We start from the raw sequence: 24818 nt of genomic DNA on the forward strand, positions 1-24818 counted from the left end.
TGCATCCGTCAGATATTAAGCCTTGTGAGTTGTTGCCTTTTCTAGAGGTTTGCAGCCCAATGCTTGGGGCGTGCTCGGTAACCTGTCGGAGCCCTTTTGTTACTTTAAAATGTCATAAATATGAATTCTGAGTCTGTCGGTGGGGGGGGGTAATTACTCATGTATTCATGAAATCATTTTTTTTTTGCTTTGAGAATTTAATGTAGATTTTTGCATTCCGTGCCTTTTTCTGAGTCTCCCCGACAGCTGGCTGCATCCCTTGCTGTTGGTTCTCTTTCCTGTAAAGGGAGGGAAGGCAGTATGGCTTTAAGTGAAAGAGGTTTGTGTATTATGTCAGCCATCAAGCGTGCTTGGCTCCTCGTTTGAGGATCTGCAGACTTTAGTTCCATATACGGCTGTGGGCTGTATTACTGAAGTCTTCCCCTTAGGTGTTTTTAATATTTTCAGTATCAAGTCAATAGCAGGTGAGATCAAATGTAATTGTGCGCAAAATTCTTACTTTCCAGGTTGTACTCACTGTGCGTCTTTTTCGTCTGCACCACTTAGTTTTCTCCGACGTCCAAAGCCGGGAACACCAGGGAACACTCTCCGAAAATATATGGATCAAGGTTTGCCCTTTAGTATGAAAACTAAATATCCAATTTAGGTTGGAAATGTTATAAGCTTTAGTTACCTGTTCTTGGAAAAAAGGGAGCCCCTCACAAACGTCCAAATTGTTTAAGTTGAAGGGACGACCATTCCCACTTTCTGTTCTTTGCCAATTCTAGTCATTGTCAAGAAACAGACTGGTAAAACTGTGTCTTAAGTATTCGTCCCTCGTCTTTCTTAAACAACTCTACTAAATGGGTGACATTGGTCAAAAGCTGCAGGGAAAGCAAAAGATAAAGCACTCCTCCCCCTACTATGCTCCTCTTCTTCCTCCTTCCCAACACTGCTCCCCCTCACTACACCCCCCCCAACACAGTTACACTCCTCCACCCCCCCAACACAGTTACACTCCACCACCCCCCCAACACAGTTACACTCCACCCCTGTCCCACTACTATTCCAAAGTCACCCTCCTTTCACTCAGTTCTGGTCTTCTGACACACACACACACACACACACACACAGACACACACACACCCAACCCAATGCCTCACCTGCTCCACAACTTGTCAATTGCGAGACTTAGCCAGCTCGGCTGGCGCTTGGATTTGGAGAAGATTGGTCGGCCGTCTGAGGAAGCCATGCTGTCTAATCAGACAGACAGGTGACCCCCAAAGACAGATCGGAATGGGGAAAATACCCCCAAGGGGAAAAAGTTCCACAAATGGAGTATCAGATGTTCAAGAGGTGGCATGAAGAAGGATACAACTATCAGTGAATGCAGAAGGAGGCAGCACAGAGTACAAGGAAAGCAGAAAGGAGATTTCCAAAAGCACAATACAAGGAACGAGAGTACAAGGTGGGGGGGGGAGGAGGACAGGAGGCCGATGAATGTGGTAAGGAAGCGAGGGGGGGCGAAGAAGGGAAGGGGGCAACAACGGAGCTACACTAAGAAAGGCAAAGTGAGAAAACACTGCAAGAATACCCAATAATGGGACTTTACAGCATCAGGAGACAGCGATGCACCTTAAAGTAGTAATCGGTTGCAACAAACAAAGATATACCAAAAACAAAAGCACCATTCCTTTAGTCCAGGCGCCATCTTGGAAGGGGCTGCCGTGTCTCTTGGTCATCGTCTTCCTAGCCTAGTTCGCCCACAATTTGCGTTTCCTGTCCACTGTTAATACTCCCCTCCCTTACTGAGGGTTGTTTAACTGTACCATGCCAATTTCCTGTCAGCATCCACCTCCCTGGGTGTTTATGTGCAAGGGAAGGCTTGAAAGTGGGCCTTAACACTGCCCACTATTCCTGCATGTGATTGCCGCTCAAGAGATCAGAGGGTGATATACTTTGCAATTCAAAGATCTTTTCTTCGCCCGCTTCTGATGTGGCACTGCGGTTAAGTCCAGGGATTGGTTTCCTCCTTTGGCTCTCTGTTGGTTTAGTGGTTTCATTGTGGGACTGCCTGCAAGCCCGGTTCATACAGTAAATGAAAACACAGCTTGAGGCTGCTGCACTCATGGCTGTTCCAAGCCTCTCTGCAGGCAGGCCTGGTGTCTCCCCTCTCGCGTCTCCACTGGGCTGCATGGAGCTCCGTGGTATGAGGGATTTGGGTTCACTGCAAGCGGCTGTTCTTCCCCTTATATGTTTTTTCACTTTTAAACATTTTCAGGACTCTTCTGTAAACTCGGTTCCCGGAAAGCCAAAAGACAATTGGCAAGCATATGAATTGGGAGGAAAGGCTGGAGACCAGGTACTGCATAGAAACAACTTGGCATGTGGGCAAGAATTTGGACTCCCTCTCCTGCAAATGTCCACCTCAGGGGTACGACTGGCTCTGGCAAGCACCCTGGTAGGTCTCTCACTGTGAGCCGAGAGGGGTGCCTGCCCCCCTTTTGACGAGGCCCAATTACTGGTCTTATCATAGCTGGAAAGTGGGGGAATACTTCCATGGTCTTCAGCATGCAGAATGAGGAAGTGAAAATTAGTTTCGAGAAAGGAATGAAGGGGAGGGACAATATACATCCCAGGCAAGAGCAGGTCTTCTAGGCCGTGGGGAGAGGCAATAGGCTGTCTTTCTCAAGGCTATACACGGGTGTACTTCCAATGTAGGAATTTAAAATATTAGGAATTATGCATTAATGGAAAAGGACTTGGAAAGGGAGTAGAAAAGCTCACACAAGTGGGGCTCATTAATGAATGCGAGAAGTGCAAAGCATGTGCTGGACTTGCGTTTAGGTAATCCTCGCCAATTATCAGGGTTGGACAGGCTTAAAAGGGTCCGGTTACGAATAACTGACGAGATTTCAGATTTTGCATTGAGGAAATCCCGAATTCAGCGATAATCGAACAAAACTCGTTTGTGGACTTCATAAAATATCTCGACTTGCTTGTTCAGTTGTATGGTTGACTGCTTTGTTTGGCCCCAGACTGCTCTAAGATAAGTCTGTATACAAAGTGTGAGGTTTTTCATTCCTTCAGTGTTACTTTGACAATAATGATGTTCACGTTTACAACCAGCTCTTCAGATTAATAAGCTTCTGCAGCTAGTGGTGTTAAACATTACATTTAGTGTTAAAATCTTCAATTATTGCTCAAATTGAACACGCTAAAGATTATTCATGTGATCTCTTGACAAAAGTTTTAAAACTATCATAAGGCTGAGGGGCAGCCAACAGAAAAGACCTCAGTCCTCTAATTTAGTTACATTTGCAGGACAATTGTTACTTTGCACACTCATAAAAGAACCAGATTGGGAAATTAGAAAAATTCAACATTGTGCCCTAAATTAAGTTGCTATAAAGCAGTCAAAAAATATGTTTGACCATTAACTGCATCAATCAGGAAATCAGTATTTGCACATGATCGATGCAATAGTTTTACTCACCGTGACATTCTTCAGGCACGATTCACAAGAGGTATTTGTAAATTTAGAGCATGCTGTGGAAGAAAAGAAAGAAAAGATCTTTGTATCACACCATCATTTAAAACCGTAATAATAATTAATTCAATCACACAAGAGGCGATACATTTAAATCTACATCAGTGTGTAACAAGCTGTATGTGTTCAGCCCCTGGCCAAATACTCCACCCCAAATTGATATTTTCAATATTGAAAACCCGTCTAGTAACAGCTGCCGTAGCTGTAACACTACAATGTACGGCAGTCTATAACCTTTGAGCCAAGTCTTTCATGATCCCTTACCATCAATTGTGCCGGTTAAGCCCAGTGGCAATTTTGTCCAATCTGGAGAGCAAAAGGTGGCAGATCTCTGCCAAAGAGCAACTCATCTAGATTGTCCAGCTTCAGCCTTGACTAGAGGGTATTGTTGGTCTGTGTCTGCATCAAACCAGTTGCACGTGTACCTGGAAAAGGGCACTGAACTCTGAAAGATGTACAGCTACTACAGCAGGATGAAGTATACCGACTTGAACAGAAACGCCTGACTAGTCCACCTGCAAAGGCAGCCTCTCCAGATTCATAAACTGATCCTTTTCATTGCGGTTAGAACCCTATAAGACCTTGCCAAAGCCATACAAATGTTCAGCCCAAAACCCAGGAGCTTGTTTTAACCACTGCTCGTTGAATTTTAACTTTGAACCCTGAAATGGTTTGTGAACTGGAGTGAAAAATGACACATTCATGTCACAGGATTGGTGTTGGGTAGGGGGGGTGGGGAGGGGAGTGGTGGCTGCGGGGGGGACATACCTGAAGAAAACCCATTCAAAATCTACTGAAGTATTTCTTCACCAATGGAGTGGATTAGGAAAGATTATCTGACCCAACTAAGTAGAAAGAACTCTGATCTTAAAGGTCAGTCCTGCACGAATCCAGCATAATTCATTTCTTGACTAGATCAGTTTAAAAAACTGATAAAACAACTGAGGAATGGTCCAATGGGTCTAGACAACAGCGGCAAAAACGTGCTTAATGTATTAGTTCCTAGCGGTGCTCTTTTCACACAGGGAACTAGAGGTCCATAGACCAAGTCCTCGTGGACAAGGCTGCCAAGGACATATATTGCTGGAATGGGTGTAAAACTAATCCCTCCACTAGTTGAGAGAGATGGTACCTTTGGGGTGCAAAGACCAATGGCAGATTTTATGATAGTAAGATAAAGGTCTATGGTACACACCAATTTTAAAGGAATCAGTTAGTGACTTATAGGAAAATGTATAGTGGTGTAGAGGGACTAATAGTGCAGGGAGATAAATGCAGCTCTGGCACACAAAGCTGCTAATAATTAATGAGAATTCTAGACTGGCAAAATCAGAAAGAGTAGGGGCAGCTAGTGCAAAGCCAGAGACAATGTATGGTCTTGAGGTGTTTAAACGGAAATGGGTAGAGTATAATGGCATTGTGCTCCTTTTCTGTTGCTTTATAGAAGTGTGGAGTCATTTAAGCTGCTACAGTCCATTTAGGACGATTACAGGCAAGGTAGGTTAACACTTATTTAGCACACTTGTAAAATGATTCATACATAACAAAAGTAGCAATTGTGGGCAGAGATGGCATAATGATGGGAAGAATAGCCACAATATTACAGAAAACATTGGTCACAAAGAACGTTCTTTAGATTGATGTTCCTCCCACGTATTCCACATCTTTGATAATTGTCTTCCAGCTTAAACTACTTCGGAAAATAATTCTCTTGATAGAGGGCGCTGTGCGGCAGCGTCGATGACTTGATGTCCCACAAAGGCATCCGTCCGATGGTCGACGTCATCCGCAGTATATGTAGCATGTGCAGCGCCCATTGGCTTCAGTTCTGAGAGTAAAACACGTACATTCTGTAGTGGGATAGGTTGGGAGGGGCGATGAGGAATACGTGGGACGAACATCCAATCTAAAGAACGTTACCAAGTGTAAGTAACTTGTTCTTCAAATGGATTGTGTCCTCCCACATATTCCTCATCTTTGATAGCCTCCAAAAGCAGTAATGGTGTGGGGGGCGGGAGGGGAATTAAAATCCGCCTTAAGCAGTTATCATGGACTGCACAAATGTCTTTAATAGGTACTCCCCTCCGAAGAACGGAAGTAGTAGCCATGCCCCTGGTTGAGTGAGCTCTTAGACCCTCTGGGGGATGTTTACCAGCCAGTCTATAGCATTCTTGGATACCCAGAATCCATCTGGATAAAGTCAGTTTTGTTACTGCTAACCCCAATTTATGACCTGTATATCCGATGAATAATTGGTTGTCCTGTCCAACAATTCTTGACATTCGCGAGATATACAAACTGAGAGCCCTCTTAGACTATTTTTGTTAGAAATGAAGGTCTTACGTTAAGAATAACCTTTTCCTTATGGAAGTCCGTATATGGAGGCTTACAAGACAGTGCTTGCAATTCGCTCACCCTGCGGGCAGATGTGATTGTGACTAGCAAAACAGTTTTTAGTGTTAAGCCTTAATGGACATGAATGCATGGGTTCAAAAGGAATGCATGTTAAGAATTTTAATACAAGATTGAAATCCCAAACAGAGACCTGAAAGGGAGTAGGAGGAAACACAAGAAACTAAAAGATTAAAAGGGATTTTAAAGTATGAGATTTCCTCTGAAGAGCACTTGAAAATCAACAGTGCTGTCAGATAACCCTTTATTGTTGCGACCTGAAGCCGCAGAATTGCCAAGTGAAGTGGAAAAGATGTGTATCGCATTAAAATGGATCCACATTCTTATCCCTACACCAGCTCCTGAACGTGTTCCAATGACAGCGGTATAAGGATTGTGTTGCACGCCTTCTGGGCGAAAGCAAAATCACCATTACCTCTGGATGGAGGACCTGTCCCCCCCCACCCCCTGTCGCGAGAGAAGGTCCTCTCTTTGTGGAAGACATATCGGAGGGGAGATGGACATGGCCAGACGTCCGGATACCACGTCCTCCTGGCCTAACCCGGGACAATTAAGATCATGGATTTCCTGAACTTTCTCAACCTCCTGATCACGTGAGGAATGACAGTGACTGGAGGAAACGCATACAGAAGTGAAAACTCCCATTCCACCACGAACGCGTCTCCTAGAGCTCCACTTGAGGGAAATTCCCAGGAGCAGAATAGAGCGCACTTCCCGTTGACACTGGTTGTGAACAGATCCACTTAAGGGGTTCCTCAAAGGGTGACGATCTCTTGAAGGACTTCCTGAGCTAGTTTCCACTGTTGCACCAGAAGATGTGCTGGGCCCGTCGGAAGGCGAATGGGGGGCCTGTTCGAGAGGCTGAGCAGATCCGAGAACCATGGCCTGGCTGGCCACCATGGAGCTATCAGAATGATGCGGAGGTGGCAAGACTCCTCTATCTTGCAGATCACCCTTTGGATCAGCGGTTTGGGCAGGAAGGCGTATGCAGTCATGCAGTTTCAGTGAATCTGAAATGCGTTGCCCAGGGAGCTGAGGCCCTGTCCCTGCCAGGACGCGAACTGTTGGCACTTCTTGTTGTCCCAGGAGGAAAGAGGTCCACCTGGGGGTGCCCCCATCTGCTGAAGATCTCCAGAAGCACCGTGTTATTCAATTGCCACTTGTAATTGTCCGTTCCCAGTCTGCAGAGTCTGTCTGCCTCCAAGTTGGATTCCCCAGAAGGTGGACAGCCCTGAGGTACATGTTCTCCAGGGCCCATTCCCACATGCTGACTGCTAGTTTGCACAGTGCAGGGGATCTGGTACCTCCCTGCTTGTTGACATAGAACATGCTGGTGGAGTGGTCTGTCTGAATGAAGACAACCTTGCCCCCAATAACCAGAAGGAAGGCCCCGAGTGCTAGCCAGATGGCCTTTAGTTCTAGCCAATTGATGAGGCACTCCTGCTGGGTCCAGATTCCATGTATGTGGTTGTCCACAGTGGCCCCCCCAGCCCTCGAAAGAGGTGTCCGTAGTGATGGTGAACTGCAGGGTCAGCTGCCGGAAGGGCTTGCCTGTCCGTAAATTGCAGTCCCTGGACCACCATGTGAGGTCCGGGTGAAGAGAAGGAGGAACGTTGCTCATCTCTGCCTGAGCGCCCCGCTCCTGGTTCCATGATGCTGCGAAATGCAGCTGTATCCTCCTTATCTTGAGTCTCGTGTGGGGGACGGCCAATAGGACCTCTGCTATGAGACTCAGCAGGTGTTGGTAACACCAGGCCGATGTCACCTCTCTGCTCAGGAAGTGAGCAGCGGCCGTCCTGGTGGCCGTGGTCTTGTCCTCCGAGGGGAAAACTCTCGGAGTCCGTGTCCCAGATGAGGCTCAGAAAAGTCAGTCTCTGCGTAGGCTGCAGCTGTGACATCTTGAGATTGAGCGAAAAGTCCAGATCGTGGTGTGTGTTCATAAGAGCGTGGGAAGTTTGGTGCACCGCTTCCAGAGATGTCGCCCCGACGAGCCAGTCGTCGGGGTATGGGTAGATGTGATGGCCCTGGGCCCTGAGGAGGGACATCACTGTATTCATCAGTCTGGTAAAGACCCTTTGGACGAGTTGAGGCCAAAGGGAAGCACCTTGTAATGGAAATGGTAGCCCATGATTCTGAATTTTAGAAAAGAACAATGAGGCTGCCAAATCGGGACGTGTACGTACGCGTCCTTCAGATCCAGGGAGCACATCCAGTCTCCCTTGCACAATGTCTCCGCTATGAGCGCTGGTGTAACCATCTTAAATGTTTGTAGAGGTAGGGAGAGGGGTCACGCTCACCTGGCTCCCACAGGGGCATCGATCTGAACTGGACAGCTGCGGTCTCCACCAATGTGACGCGTAGTGCCGAGATGACAGACTGGACTGGCCCACCTAGCTTCGTTTGCTTGGCCCGTAGGAATATTCTTCTGCAAATGGAGAAAGGGAATCAACCACCCGTGGAGTTGAGCGTTAAACCCCCCCCCCACTCCCGCTGTTCTCCCCACTGATCACCTTTGATGTCCCCTCTTATAGTCTCACCTGATGGTTTGGAAAGATGAGCTCTCCATCCTGCATGGGGCGCAGGGGCGCGTAGATAACCAGTTGCTTCACTGGCTCGAAGGAATTGCTGAGTTCCAGAACAATATTGACTCTGAGATTCCCGGCAAGACGCCGAAAGTATGTAGTTCGTAAGAGTTCAAATGTCTAACTTTCACTCTTGTCCGATTCCTTGCAGGATGCAGCTTGACCCTAGCGAAGAGTTCCTCGTGGCAACCGTTAATATTCAGGTAAGGATTTGTATTATCCAACACAGTTCGATAAAAATATGTAACCTGTTGCTTTCTCCCTTATTCAGGCACTGAAAGAAAGTATGAAGTATGAAGCCTCCGCCGGTAAAATCAGTTAAGTCTATTGTGGTGAGGAGGGTTCCCCTTGTTTGTCCCCTTGTTTCACCTTGCAGTCCTTTTGTTTCCCCTTAGGGGCCGGGGTTCGGCGAGGATGCAGTGGAAGCAGCGCCGATTCGTGAAGAGGAATAGTACCCTCGGTGGTAAAATCAGGTAAGTCTATGGGGGGTAACTAATATTGCCTCTGTGTATTCCCTTGGCTCACCTTGCTGTTCTGGTCTTCCCCTTAGGTGCCGGAGTGCGGCGGGAACATGGAGAAGGATGCGATGGAATGTGAAGATGCTGCGAAGGCCGGTGAGTTCAGCACGGCGCTGCAGCAGGCGAGGCGGCACGCATAAAATAACTTCTTTCTTCCAACTCGAAGGCGCGATGGATCGGGAATTCAGGTAAGGATCCAAAGGTATTGCTCTTGTTCTAACCTTTTCTCCTTCTTTCTCCCTTTTTCTAGGAGCTCCAGACTCGAGGCGGGCGTGGCAGAAGACTGGATGCAGACTTGCAGGCACGGTGAGCGTTACGCTGCTGGATACAGAATAACGCGAAGCGTGTGCTGCTCTTCGGGCGTGGTTTAAATAGCCCTAAAGTAGTCCCAGGTATTCCTCCCCAGCCCCACCCGACTAAATAAAAAATAGTCCCTACGTAAAGTAGTCCCTTCCAAGCCTCCTTTGGCTTGGAGCTCTTGCAGCATGGTCTGCATCAGATAAGTTTTAATCTATGAGCCTAGCGCCTATGGCGCCAGGACTGACTCTCCATATGAGCCTGGCGCCATAGACGCCAGGACTGCACCCAAATAGCCCCTAGCAGGGGTTGTTGGGCTTGCTTGGAATAACTGGATGCCTGCTTCCGGGGTTGCTGGACTTGGTCTGGGTCCCAGGGGGTAGGCATGACAGAGGTTGAGGGTGGATAGGTCCAGCGCGACTCTCAGGCCCACCTGGTTCTTTTTCTGAATGGCGAAAATCATGGAGTAGGAGCCCAAGCCTCGCTGGGAGGCTGGGACTTCCTCCACTGCCTGGCTCTCAACGAGTGACTGATCTCCGCCAAAAGAGTTGCTGTCCCAACCTGTGGGAGTGGAGGGGAGGAGAGGCAGGGATAGGTAGGCCGTACCCCGTGGAGACTATGGAGCAGATCCATGGGTCCGCATAATTCTGGCGCCAGAAGTGTGTGTGGAGAGCAAGCCTGCCCCCCACCCCCACTGGAGACACGTGGACCCGGAGGGGCGCGTCATGCCTTCATTCCCTCAAGGGTGTTGCGGAGGAGGGGGGACTGGAAAAAGCCCTTACTCTTTTCCCCCACCCCCTTTTTGTTTGCACCGATGTCGACACTGAACGGTCCGGCTGTCTGGACCTCCGCTCTTGGAAGCCGCAGAACCTGTCGTATGTATGCCCCTTGTCAGAGCGCTGCTGTGACTGGGTGTACGTTTCGGTGTACGTTTTGGGCGAGGTCTTTGTGAGGATGGATAAAGACTTTGCAGTTTGAGAGCTGTTTTTCTTTTTTATCCAGCTCCTCGTCCGTGGTGGAGTGAAAGCAGTCACCCCCCTCGAATGGCAGGTCCAAAATGTGTTCCTGGACATCCAGGTTGAACTTAGTAGCATGGAGTTCTTCTCATGTCCGTGGCCATGCAAATGGCCCGGCCAGAGGTGTCAATGTGGGCTACGGTGGACTCCATGATGTCTTGTGCCACCATCTTGGCCTCTGTCAGTCCCGCGTTTAATCGTGATTGGCTCTGCGCCGTAAGCTCTGGGAGGAAGTCTGCAATTTCCAGCCAGAGCCTCTGGTTAACGGCTGCCAGCATGGCATCCGTGTTGGCTTGACGAAGATGCAGTGAAGCGCGGGAATAAAGCTTCTCCCTGTACACCTCTAAGATCTTCTCTTCCTTGCCTAGCAGTGCCTCCGACGAGGAGGCCGAGGACTACTGAGGCTTGGAGTAGAGCGATGCTGCAGCAATCACCGAAGAGTGTGGCTGTATCCCCCTCCATTTGCCTGTACTTGGCTACCATTTGCCTGAACTTGGCTACCAGGCGTCGATTGACCGGCTGCACCGAGTGGGGTTTGAGCCACCCCTTTTTGGCCAAGGCGACAACGTCCTTCTGCATCGGGATCCCCGTTCGACCCGCGGGGCATAGCGGGAGGACCTCAGCGAGCACCCCCTCTGCTGGTTGCTCAACTTCAGGTTGAAGGCGGCCCAAGTACTCTGCAAGATGTTCGTGGAAGGCCTTGGCTGACGATGGTGTATCGGGGTCCTCTTCCACATCCGTGTCCACCTGGGGGTCCGGTTGGTCCAGCACGGGTGGAGAGGTGCTGCGAGCCAACGGTTGGGGTGTGGAGACCGTAGCCGGGGGCTGCAACGGAGGCTGGTGCGGAACCACCTGCGCTATCGGCTGCGGGGGGCAGAGCGGGCAGCGGGAGCTGCACTGGGGTCTGCAGCACTGGAGCCATCGGAGGAAGCACGTCCCTGAGGATGACCCCCATTCCAAGGAAATCTCATGAGCCTGAAGAATCTTTCAAAGATCCTGTCCTCACAGGCCGGAGAGGTGGTAGGTGATATTGATGGGGTAGCGAGCAGCTGCTGAGGCCGTTGCATGCCCTGACAATATGGACGCAGCGGGAACCTGCCCTGCGCAAAAGGATAGGCTGTAGGCCACGTACCTGGTTGACACCAGTCCTACCTTGACACTCGCTCCTCCACCTGCTCTCTTCCATGGTGCGGTATCGGACGGGTGCCCATATGGTCTAATGCGCATCAGCCATCTTGTCTAGCTACCTTCCATGCGCGGCCGTCGTGTTGCTTGGCTCACTAGGCCGTGTGGATCATGAGGTCTACCCTGCACCTCAGGTCGAGACCCGGGAGGCGTTTCGCCCTCGGCGGAGTTGCTGGTAGTGCAGCGTAAAGGCACCCCCTCGGACATATTGCCGGTACAAGGGCGTGGCCCCTCGGGTGAAGACCCGGTAAAAGAACCTTTTGGTCCCTCAACACTGTCACTGGGAGGATCTACTGACCCCTCGGCAGGTCGGCATCTGGATTTGCCTCGGTACTCGTGCTGGTATGAGAACCTGAGGAGGGACCTCCCGCTCGGGCGAGTCCTTGGGAAGGAACCTGCCTTGCGGGGTGCGCTGGAAAAGAGGCCCTACCTTGGGCCTCGATCGATGTTTAACGAAGTCCTTCAGGTCCTCTGACAAGAGCTCCCTCCACCTGGCTAGTCTGTTCTTCAGCGACCTCGAAGAAAGCGCATCGCACGCGGTACAAGCTTGCCAGCCATGGTCAGGGCCAAGGCAATGGAGGCAGAGTGCGTGGGAGCTCTTATTGCTCCCCTCATACTCCGACATGTTGAGAGTAGGAAGGGTATGTTCTTATATATTATATAGTGCCTGAACTAAGCAGGCTGAAGTGTACATCTGCGCTAGTGGCCTATTGCTGGATTCCCTGGCACCCACAGTAAAATTATAGCAGTTTTCTGCTTGCCCCCACATGTTGGGTAATGCACGATTAGACAGGGGCCTCTCTACTGAGGTTTCGTCTTGTATGCCGTTCAAAGCAATATCTTGCTGTGCCACATGAAGAGAATTCTTTGCTTGCCTCCTCATGTTCTCAATTAGACAGACCTTGCCAGCGTGTCGTTGACACCCTGGGTTCCTACTCACAAGCTCTGTGCCGTGTGCTTTTAAATGATCTGTTCTCTGATCATTCTGCTGAGCGCAGACGGCAAGAACGATCTTTCCGGGAGCTTGCTTGTGCGAATAAGGCTGTATGGGCCAGCGCTGCATCGCACACGGGAAGCGGCTGCTCCGCCTCCCCGAAGGAGGGGACCGGCAGCTCCACTCTCGATTGTGCCTGCCAAGTGAAAAAGTATGTGAGCAGCATCTCGCCCTCCGCGCTATACGTGTGATCGTTCTCATATACTGGGCACTATAAAGTTGCTCGCATAGCGAAGCTGAACGCGTGGCTACCGCTGCAATATTTTGTTTGCTGCGCTAACAATGATGCCAGCTAGTCTATTTAATTCCTAAAATACATCAAAGCTGCCCCAACATATGCTCAGTGGTAAGACGCACTTAACTCGCTGAAAAGCAAGAAAAGGAGAAGTCAGAGAGAGGAAGCAGCTAGAGAGGTTGCGACAGGAAATGTAAAGGACTACAGAAATGTCTCAGAAGAAAGGGAAATGTAGTTTAAAAAAGAGAAATTGTTTATTTTCTGTTTAAAAGTTGAAAAAGCTGAAAGAGCAGCGATTAAAGCAGTTGAAGCATAATGCTTGCCTCCGTCTTGAAATAGAATCTGATCTTCACTTCCTGTTTCACCACTACAGCATGCAGCATATTTCTGATTACTTCAAAATGAAAACCGTGCAACTTCAGCATGTGTTCCTTGAAGTCTTGTACAGTGCTCCGTTGCCCCCGAGCTGGGTGTGTGCTATATAAAACACAAAAGCAAAGTATTCAATGTTGGCAATGAGGAATGGGATACTCATCTAGACCCATTTAGAATGACTGCTAACAAGGACTTACATTGTATTACATTGGTTGAACAGAGCATTAAACCAACCCAGTCAGCAGGGTCATAGGTGTAGCTAGCCCATTTCCCTATCCAGTAAGTCAATGTACTAGTACAGGACCTCCAGTTTTACTCTTACCTTCTCGGTTCTATTGGTTTCACAAGTCTATATATGATGGGTTTTATATATTAACAATTTTGTCACCAATTCTGCTCGGAGTGGTAGAATCACTATTTTTTTAATAACAAAAAAATACTTCCACAACTATCAAACTCATCCATCTGTCCTCAACGTTTTGGACCTCTGTGTATGCTTGCCATATGGGCCTTTCAACAAGCCGCTCTGTAAAGACGGGTGAAACGCTTTTGCATATTTAGAAGACTGATCCCACAGTCCTTGCAGGTGCAAGAAGAGCAGGGGGGCACAAACAGGAGAGAGAACAGGTGTACAGTGAGTGAAGCAGAATCTCCACCACAGAGTATTGAGGACACGGCCAAGGCCCACTCTGAGGAGACTAGAGATGTTGAAAGCTAAAAGAAATAAAATGGATAAAAAGAGAAATAACCCATGTTGACTATGAAATACCAAAAGTCCCATCAGTAAAGGACGGACATCGCACATCGTTGGTGAATCTGGACTAAACCCTAGAACCACGGGAGGCGCCAAAGCTAGAAAAGATTTCCTGCAACAAGGTTGCCTGGAAGGATAAAAACAGCAACAAGGACAAACTTAAAACCTGTAGAGATGTTTACACAGCCCTCCATACCAAATAAGGTGGAACTCGGAAAGCTGTGGATTCCTTTCTAAAAAAAGGTTAAATTGTCTAAATGACCACTGCACGGAGCAGAGGCACTGGCCCAGTAGATTACCAATAAAGTGATAAGAGCAATAAATATTCTTAAACCTAACAGAGCTCCAGGTATTTACCCCTATATTTTAGAAAATCATTCTGAGGCTGCCAATATTCAATTTAGTATCTCTATATAAATCCTGTCATGGACACATTGATTAGAGTTTCTTCAACCATGTGACAAGCAACATTAAATGTTCTTCCCAAGTTGGAAAAAGATACTCTAACCCAGGGGTAAAAATATCTAGTTGCAAGCTACTTGCCAGCCATGTAATGTCACTCGCCACCTCAATTCTACTCATGCACAGAATACACCAGGTCTTACTCGCCAAGAGTCAATTATCACTAGCCAATGGCTAGTGCAAAGTTTGAGCTCTGCTCTAACCATATGGGTCGTAAAGGCCCGTAGAACTTCTAAAACGAAGGCAGGAAAATCTATGCATGTATACTTGCAAGCAGGCTGGAGGGACTCCTTATTCTTGGTGGAGGAATAACTGTGCGGATTAATGCAGGGGAAGCAGGCTTCCGATAATGTTGTAGAGAAAAGATCTTTATAGAATATGGAGGTGAAACCTTTAAGACATCTCAGTTTGCTGATAAAAGAATGTTATCACTAACCCACCCACAACATTCAATCCTGGCCCAGATGACCATACTACAAGATTTCCAAAGTGGCTTGGAGTTCAAAGTCCATTTGGATAAATCCAAAATGAATAGAACCATCAATACGGTCCATACTTAAAATGATCTACAACGCTTCCCCCCCGGCCTCCCTGAAAGAGATTTGGCTTAAAATACAAGAGTATCCAATAGGTTTTCTGCTCTCTTTACTCATATCTTTGACTCTAGTAACATAAAAAGGATCGACCTTTGGCGGCTTACGAACGGCCATGCACATCTGCAATATGGGATAGTTTGAGGGAAAAGAAGAAACTTCGCACTTCCCAAGACCGCTGATCCCATTTATAATAAACTGCACTTCGTACCAACCTATAAAAGGGAAGAACTTCAAATGTGGTTTGGAGTATGCTTCCCAGGTGTTCCAATGGGATGAAATCCTTCAATCAAGTCAAGTATTCATGTTTATTTTGGAAACGTAAAAAACATTCCATAAAAACAATGCAAGAGATAAAATAAATTTCAATGCAAATAGCAAGAATAACATCTTTTTTAAAACCATACAAATTAGCATCTCATAAGCTATTTGGCGACTATACAAATCCTCATATCAAATCATACTCCGACGCATACACTTTCTATTATAAAGTGCTGATTTCAAATAACTTAGACCAACACACCCTCAGCGATTCAGCCCAAAGTAAATAGATTAAGGAATGCCGATATTGCACAAAACCAAAATCGCAAAGCAAAGGTCGTAGCACAGAGCCTCTCACACTTCCATACACTGGGCAAAACAATATGGGCATGGTCTTCGTATGGAGCATCACACAAAAGGCAAGACTGATGTCTCTCACCCCAGACCAGGCTGCCACCACTGCCCGTAATAGAACACAGCCAAACCGTGCCCTTATTATGAGGACATGGTCCACTGGGAATTCTGCCCACAATAGATACTTCTGTAAACCTGGTGGACATAATAGTCATTTGCCCTCTGTTTTTGGATTTCAATATTTCCATACTTTCTCCATTTAGTCAAAAATGCTAATGGAAACGGCTGTTCAGCAGTCTTACTTCACCCCGAGAACACATTAAGAGGCGGAAACCAACGTGCGAGGTTAACTTACATTATGTGTTGCTTAATACAGCACAGCCATGGGACCTTATCGCAAGTAACTTTAGCAATCATAAAATTAATCAGCTCATGGTTAAGGGTTGCTCTTTCATTACACCGTGGCCTGAGCCAATGAAGAACAGCTGCAGAGAAACCACATTACCAATTAGCCTGCAGCCCAGTTCTAGATGCACTCCAAAATTCAGAGCGGACGACGGCAGGCCCAACATTTTCTTGAAAAAGTGGTTCTGCACTGTTTGAATAGAGGTGACATTTGTATAGCCCCACAACTGCAGCCCAAATCTGGCAACCGAGGCCGCTTTCCCATTGTACAACTTGAGCAGCAAATCAATCAGTCTGACTCTAAACATAGCCATAGACCTAATTACCTCTCCCATTGCCTGCTTATATCGAACAGCCTGTTTGCTCATATGAGGGGTGTAGCCAATATTAGAAGAGAATCTGACCCCCACAAATGGTCAAAATTATCGACTCTGGGGATCACATAATTCTTGCAATACATGGCACTAAATTTGACCAAGCGCCTACCCCTACAACAGGCCATCACTGACAACTTCTCTTCATTTACCAGTAGATCCAGACCATCCATAAAGCATTAATTAATGTAAGGAGGAATTTATGCTGTCAGAAAGAGAAAGGTTTCGATAATTGTAGATAAAAAGGCACTGGCTTCTCCACCGCAAACTTAGAGGCAAGGTCTCCAGATCGCTATCTGCATTTGAAAACATTGCTTAATTTGTACTTGGGCAACAAAGGTTTGATCTTGAGAATATACAATGAACTTTGTAAGGTTTCCATAAGGCAACAGCATGTATATATGAAAGCTTGGTATGAAAATGTGGGAATGTCGTGGGATACTAAGTTCTGGGGAAACATTTGCAAGAGTGGCCTCTGCATCCATTTGTACACAACACAAACAGGATGTTTCAATAGTATAGAGTCCCGGAGAACTTAAAAACATTTTGTGGTATGAGAAAACGAATTGCGTTGGAAAGGGTGTGCAGGAGCGAACACAACCTTACATGCATGTATGTTTGGTGGCAATGCCCAAAAGTGAACCAATTTTGAGAGCAGGTGGTGGGAGAGATTACTAAGATAATGGGCTGCAAAATTCCAAATGCACCACAGGTATGCTTGTAAATGCTCCGATAAAGAAGGTCTCTCCCTTGGCAAAATAAATCCAGCAAAGTGGTGTCAAAAAGGACTACAAGTAAACGGACTGGAAATTTAAAAGACGTGGAAATCCAGATGAATACTGAATGTAGATACTGTTGTGGCAAAATATGGCAAAAATGGATTGTTAAGAAATTTGTCATATGATATAGGGCAACTTGCCAGAATTCTAATTTTCTTTGAATATGTCTAAAACATAAGGACTTTACATGACCTGCACTGATACGCTAGGGGCTTTTAAGACCCATCCATGTTTAGCAGATAGCAAAACAAAGTGCATAATTGGTATACATCGTTCAGAAAACATGCACTCAACCAATGTTCTTCCATAATCTCAGATTCGAAAATGGTGCCGGGAACTGAGGGTTGTGGCTTCATTTGTGACTATACAAGTATGATTAGTTGAATCTTATGTTTCAGCTTCAATGCTATGTTTTTCTGTAATCTTTTTAGTGCTTTAGAATATCAAAACAAACAAAAAAGTCTGATCTTTTAAAGAGACTAAGTAGGACATTCATGAGAATATAGACAAACTACTAAAACTCAAAACTTAAATTAAAAGACTTAATACATTCGAGCCTAAATTATCCAGGGCAGAAAGGCATAGGATAACAAAACCTTTAATGAAGTCAAGTACAGAAAACAGTTAAAAAAAAAATAAATATCTGATTTTCTCCTCATCTCCGAGATCCAACTGATCCTGGAATCGTACTCCATGCAGGTTCCAAGTGGATTCCAAGAAAGCACATCCCACACATCCTTGCCCTCGCCACTAAACAACGGAAAGCAATGAATAAGCTGTGCAACATTAAAGTTACGTAACAAGAAATGAGAACAACCCATAAAAAGTGGCCAATATAAAACATAGTACCATAACACAATAACCAAAACGCAGTCCCTTCCTCCAACGCAGATTCGTACTCATCTGTACAGCACCAAATCATGGAGCCACTTAGGAATTGAATGTGATCTCGGACTTTTCCTGGTGACCCCATCACGATCACACATGGTTTCATCCATCACCACCCATCGCCTCTTCTGCTTCCATTGCTATAACCGTTATGTTGGGTTTGTAGACGCTCCCACCCGGCTCCCCTCTGCACACTTCCCTCTACCTTAACCTATCCCCTAACCCCACCCCACATCTATTTTTAATAAAAAATAGACAAAAATACCTAATGAATTCGACCCAAAATGGTCATTTAAGATTAGGCATTTTTGTATTCGATCATTTTTGAAGATACCGGGGAAACCGACCAGCCCTTTAGACTGTCAGTACTGTGGAACTAGGTTTCCCTTTTGTCTTTTACTTGGTAGCCATTTGGGTAACTTTTCCACATTGCACACCGCACCGTTCAATGCCGAGCAATGGGGATACACTTGTATCACTCTAGACTCTTACTGAAGGTATTTTTGGTTACTTTTAGATGTGCCTAAAGACAAGCTGGTGGCAGCAAGTATATTTGTACTATATTTTTTAGTGTGCACATTTCACGTTTTACCGTATTTGGCTAATAAAAGTGGCTATTGGCCAAAGATGCCACAAGATTTCTCTTGTTCTTTTGCAATTTTCTTCTTTGACCTTCTTCCTCCCTTCTCAGATCTGGAATTCCCTTTTTTGGTCATGCATTTGTCAGGGAAAGCTGCTGTTTTTACGGGCTAGTGCATTCCATGTGTGTATGGACTCAGGAAGTCGGCTGGTCCCAATCCACAAACTGGTGCCAGCAAATCTGGTGTGCATTCATGAGTCAGCCTCACAGTGGTCCTCGATTGGACCACTGCTGGTGCGCATGAGTGGTGCAGATCCTTGCTATTGGAGGGCTGAGTTTGATCACTCCCCTGAATTTAGGATAAGGAGGAGTCCTGCAGACATTCCAGCAGATCAGAAGAGGAGCCAAGTATCCTGTGTAGCTGTGCAGACAACGGATGACCCGATGAAACGAATCCTGAAGAGGCCTTGCGACCATTCTTGCTGCTGTCCTGGTGAAGCCCTGCTGGACTACGTGATCTCAGAAGAACCTTGCTGGTGCTTCGACCCTTTGAACTGAAGGGAATCGGTCTCAATGCCTTCCCACAATCCTGCAACCTTCAGAAGTGTCCCTGGACCACACTGTGGACTGACCAGCTCAGTTGGGGGCGACCATGCCAGAGGCGCTGCCATTCTGCATTGTTGCGTGAAACATGTTGGTCGCCAGCTAGCCCAACAAGATGCCTTCCTGCTAAGTTTCAGTGTCCCAGCATCCAGGGATCCTGTTCTGGAAGGCTCCTTTTGTTCACGAATGGAGAGACGCCTGCTGTCATCCATGTGCAGCGATACCCGCTGGAACCGGCCATCCCCAGTCATGTCCTCAAGAGCCCTGAATCGGTGCCTGCTGCATTTCTTCAGTGGGAAGGGTTGCACTCGTTTCCTGGACAAGACTGGAAACGTCCTTGCACCCGCAGCTCCTGGGCATCTTCTACTGCACCCAACGGCGGGAAAATCAGAGTACGGCAGTGTGTGGTTGCAATACTTACCGGTGCCCCCATCTCCTGCATTAGTTTGTGAAGAATGTACATTCTATTCCATTGCTTTTTAAGCGTTCATTTAAAGAGCTGTTCTAAAAGATAGTAAACGTACTTGATGGTAAGAGTCCTGAGAAGTCTTCTGGAACCTTGTTCATCCCAACATGAACATTTCCCAACGTTGTCCCCTCTTTTAAAGGAACCTTGTGAACATTTGAACACAAGGCCCCATTCAACTTAGGGTTGGGCTGATGAAGTGAGGGCTCACATTCCTGTGGACTGGTTATCGAATAGCTTAACTACTTATCCTTTCAGGTGTATAGGTGAATTGTATGCATGGTTGTAACCAAAAGGGGACTATATATATGTTTTATAGTTTGAGTGTTACGTGATATCGTTATCTGCTTGATTCATTTTGGGCCTATAATAGAGTATGTTGGTACTTTACTGTACAAGTGTAATAATTGTATAGGTCACTGTGTGGACTCATTGTGGACCCTTGACCTCACTCACCTCTTCTGAGACTTAGCCGTGACCACTCTTCCACGCTTACCTTGATTGGTTTGGCTAAACTCCCAGAGTGCCGCCTGAAAACTGTCCATCAGGCGCAATTTTAGGAATCCATTTCAAGAGTGGCCAAAGGTGGAATCCTAGAGTTAGGATGAGACATTTTTCCTGAGATGACTGGAGATTGCCTGCTAGCTTTATTACAAAAACCTTCATCTATCCTCCTTGTTTCCAGTTTGTCAATTACCAAAAGGATGATCACTTTCTTTTTTTTTTTAAACTTTTATTTTTGTCGGCAGAGGTTCACAAGGCACATACTTCAAGGCAACAAACAATTAAATCAAGCATAGCATAAAACATCGTAGTGGTTACAGAATATAGTTCCAACAGTGGTTATAGAGCATCGCTAGATACAGAAGTACACAGCAGAGATCACGGTGCATGGATGGAGACTGGAGACAAGCCAGATCCGGGCGTGGTCTCACTTTGGTCGTTGAGATACGTATTAAATTCGCTCCAGATGTTCCTGGGGCGAGATTGGGCGGGCAGCATAGTCAGGTATTCCTCCTCACAGTTCCGCGACCATGTGAGCATACCCAGCCATTTCCGAGAGGCCGGTGGGGAGGAGCGCTTCCAGTTCTGAAGTATACATTTTTTGGCAATCATGCAACTTATATTCAAAAACTTTTTCAGGTACTTAGTTTCGTCATTCCTCCAGACCCCAAACAGAACTGCCAAAGGATCTGGATCAATTACAGTTTCAGTTACTGCACTTCGTGTATGAAGGACACCGTCCCAGAAATCAGACAATTTGTTACAGGTCCAGAACATATGTAAGTGATCAGCATCCACTGCCCTGCAGTGCGGGCAAAGGTGCACCTCAGAGCGAGCAAACCCCGATGTCCTGCGTGGTGTATAGTAAAGCCTATTGAGAAGCTTATATTGCATGGCACGAAAATGGAAATTGAGGGAAACTTTGTGTGTGGCAGCACATGTCCTCCCACAATTCATCAGGTATTTCGAGACCCAGTTCAGCCGACCATCCGTCGCGCGCCCCAAGAGCCTGAGTGGGGATGATGTCTTGTAGGATTTGATACAGTGAAGAGACGATGCCCCGTGCACCGCCCGAGTTGGCGATGTAGGCTATCGCCGGGTCGTCTGGGTGCTCATCCGGAAAGGAGGGCCACATGGTGCGGAACGCGGCGCGAAGCCTGTAGTATTGAAGAGTCTCTAGGGGGGGGGGGGGGGAAATCGGGTGTGCCCCGGTCTCCAAGTTTAGGAACCTATGAATTTGCCTTCAGGATAGAAGTCGGACAGCGCCCGATACCCCAGTGCACCCCATTGTCGGACCAAAGCGGTATCAAGCGTGGGCTCCAGGCCAGGAAAGGCCCATACGGGAAGCCATTTGTAATATGGGGAGGGCCCACTTGTCGGCTGTAGCAGACGTGACCAGGCATAGTCGCAGCAATGGGGTCGATGGGGGAATCAGGTGTGTAGCGTCGATGTAGTATCAAGGACATCAAGTTAATACCAGCGGAGGCAAGCCGATCCAGTTTGACATGTGGGCGCACTGGGGAGCCCGGGTACCAATGAGTAGCATGCTGGGCCTGGGCCACGATCCAGTATAGTTCTAGGTCCGGAGCAGCAATACCACCCCGTTTGTATTAAAGTGCCATGTCAGTCCACTTCTTGCGCACCGCACCGGAGTGCCAGAGAAATTGTGCACAAAGCGTATGCAATTTAGTGAAGTAAGCCCTCCCATGCCATATGGGAATGTTGCAAAAGATGTATAAGAGCTTGGGGAGCAAGATCATTTTAATAAGGGATAGACGGCCAGCGACGGACAACGGAAGAGTGCGCCATCGTGAAATTTTGGTCTCAACTGTTCGTGCTACAGCTGAGTAATTATCGGCAAGCAAGGTGGGCTTAGTGAGGGAGATCTGCACCCCAAGGTATCCAACACCCTCAGGGGCCCAGCGCAGGGGATACTCGGTGGTGGGCTGTAGGGTAGCTTTAGTGAGCGGGAAGATCTCCGATTTGGAATAGTTAATCGTAAATCCGGAGTGGGTGCCGAAGCGGGTGATGTCTCTCAGTATGGGATCTAGGTGGGTTGTGGAATCTGACGTATAGTAGGACATCGCCAGCATATAGAGATATTATTTCAGGATCGTCAACCAGTCGTACTCCTTTAAGCGAGTGACATGCATGGATAAAGTCTGCCATCGGTTCTATCACCAAAGCAAAAAGGATTAGGGAGAAGGGACAACCCTGTCTGGTGCCTCTGAATAGCGTGAACAACTCGGAAGTTAGTGAGTTGACTCGTACCCGCCCAACGGGGAAGTGTATAATAGTTTAATGAACCCTATCATGTTAGGGCCAATGCCCATTGTTTCGAGGACCAGCCACATGCATTTCCAAGAGACCATGTCGAAGGCCTTCTGAGCGTCCATCGTAACCGCTACGGCCTGGACGTCTTGATCTATACAGGAAATGGCATTGAATAATCTCCTGATGTTATGGGAGGTGGACCTGCCAGGGACAAAGCCTGCTTGGTCCTCTTGTACCAAGTGCGTCATAATGGGCAGAAAGCGGTTAGCAATGATCTTAGCAAAGATCTTTGTGTCTAGGCTCATGAGGGAGAGAGGTCTATAGGACCCGCACTCATCGTCAGGTTTACCTGGTTTGAGCAGTACCGTGATGGCCGCTTCCCGCATGGAAAGGGGGGTGGGGGGGAAGGATAGCGGCTCGGAGTGCCTCATTCCAGACCTCCAACAGCCGGGGGGCCAGAATAGCTACGTGCTCTCGGTAGAAGTCCGCAGTGAGGCCGTCAGGTCCCGGCGCCTTGCCTTTAGTTAAGTCTGAGATAGCCGATACTATCTCGTCTAGCGTAAACGGGGCATCCAACTGGTCCCGGGGCTGTGGGGAAATTTCCGTGGTGGGGATCTTGCCGAGGAGTTCTCGCATATGTTGTTCAGTATGCTCTACGGGCTGGGAGTAAAGGGATCTATAGAACTCGGTAAATATATCCAGTATTCGTTGGTCTGCCCATTGAGCGTCACCATTCCGATCTTTTATGGAAGTGATCTGCGTACGGCCCAATTCCCCCCTCACAAGTGTCGCAAGCGTCTTACCGGGCCTGTCCCCCTCCCCATATTTCCTGGCGGCCTGCGGGCGGCTGAAGTAATGAACTTTGCTGGTAGCTAGAGTGTTAAACACCTGGAGATCAGAGATTTGGCCCAGAGTGGTGGGGTCAGTCCCGGAGGAGCAACATTGCTCCAACCTTTTCAGTTTGGCCTCAGATCGCCCAAGAGCGGCTCTAATACCTTTCAACACCCCAGCCTCCCGGGACATCGACATACCCCTAATGTAAGCCTTAAAGGCCTCCCATGTGACCGTGGCGGACGTGTCCTGAAGAGAGTTAAGCTCAAAGAAGGACTCAATGCAAGCTAGTATCTCAGATTTAAACACAATGTCTTTTAGAGCTTCGGACTTAAAGCGCCAGGTGCAGAGTGTTGGGATGGGAATTCCCAGTCCTAAGGACAATGTGATTGGAGCGTGATCCGAGAATGTGCGGGGCAAAATGCGTGCATCTTCCACCCTACCCATGACCTCTCTAGAGACCAAGAACAGATCTATCCTGGACGAACTATCGTGTACAGAAGAGTAATAGGTGTAATCCCGCTGCTGGGGGTGAAGTGTTCTCCAGGCGTCACAGATGTTGAGCGACTGCATGTGGCCATGCAGCCTTCGCGCCGCACCAGACAGAACTCTGGGCGCCGTGGCAGTTCTGTCCAGGGCAGTGTCCAGTATAAGGTTCAGATTTCCCCCCCATATGATCTGCACCCCCACAAAGCACAGCAGTATGGTAGTTACAGTGTCAAAGAATTCCGGAGAATCGACGTTGGGACAGTAAGTGTTAACCAGCAAGTACTCTTTATTGACCAGTGTGCAGTGTGATATAACATAACGACCCTCAGGATCAACATAGCTTTTATGCAGCACAAACTTGATTGATTTGTGGATCATTGTGAGAACGCCCCTAGATTGTGTGGAGTAAGAGGTAAAGAACCTGGCAGAACCCCATGACAGAGCAACAGCCCTCGGAATGAGTCCAGCGGAATGTGTCTCTTGTAGACGCAATATCTTGCAATTGTGTCTGTTGGCATATGCCACGATCTTACGGGCGTTAGTGTGGTTGCTCAACCCCCGAATATTCCAGAACATTATGACAGTAGCCATTTCAGAGGTAGGTATCTATAGATACAGTACCCACAAATCAGTGAACATCCCAGCTCCTGTGATGGTATGAGCTCCCAGAGTTGGAACAGCAAGTGGGCATGTGGCCCTTCAGCATGCACGCAGCGAAACCTTGTGTCCCTTTTTGTAAAACAACCCCTTTCCCACCCCCCACCCTCACCACTAACCATAGATCAGCAGTGTAAACATCACCCACTCTTAACAGCGTGCAGTTGGGCCGTCCCCAACCTGGCCCAATCTGCCCCGAGGCCCAACTGGGGCAAACACATACCAAAGGTTTGAAAAAAAAAAAAACAGTGCAATCGCAATGGGGTGCGCCGTTGCCGTGCACTAGCACGCTTGGAGCCAAATGGCTCAGTTGCAAAACGGACAGTGGTGGCGGACACATGACACAGGTCCCGCCCGTGGAGCGGGCAATCGGGGACTGCGCACGAGCCCCTGCGGTTCCG

General features: G+C 47.6%; 1 protein-coding gene across 1 annotated transcript in view; it reads right to left on the reverse strand.

The window, feature by feature from the left end:
* The window catches only part of PTTG1IP (PTTG1 interacting protein), a 471563-nt gene that overhangs the window by 338644 nt on the left and 108101 nt on the right, over window positions 1–24818 (reverse strand). The window contains exon 2 of the mRNA XM_069615849.1: window positions 3476–3528. Within this exon, the coding sequence (XP_069471950.1) occupies window positions 3476–3528 (53 nt within the window). The remainder of the gene's footprint in view (window positions 1–3475; window positions 3529–24818) is intronic.

The sequence above is a fragment of the Ambystoma mexicanum genome, chromosome 9, assembly GCF_040938575.1.
Source record: "Ambystoma mexicanum isolate Mex_15411 chromosome 9, UKY_AmexF1_1, whole genome shotgun sequence".
Classification (NCBI taxonomy): domain Eukaryota; kingdom Metazoa; phylum Chordata; class Amphibia; order Caudata; family Ambystomatidae; genus Ambystoma; species Ambystoma mexicanum.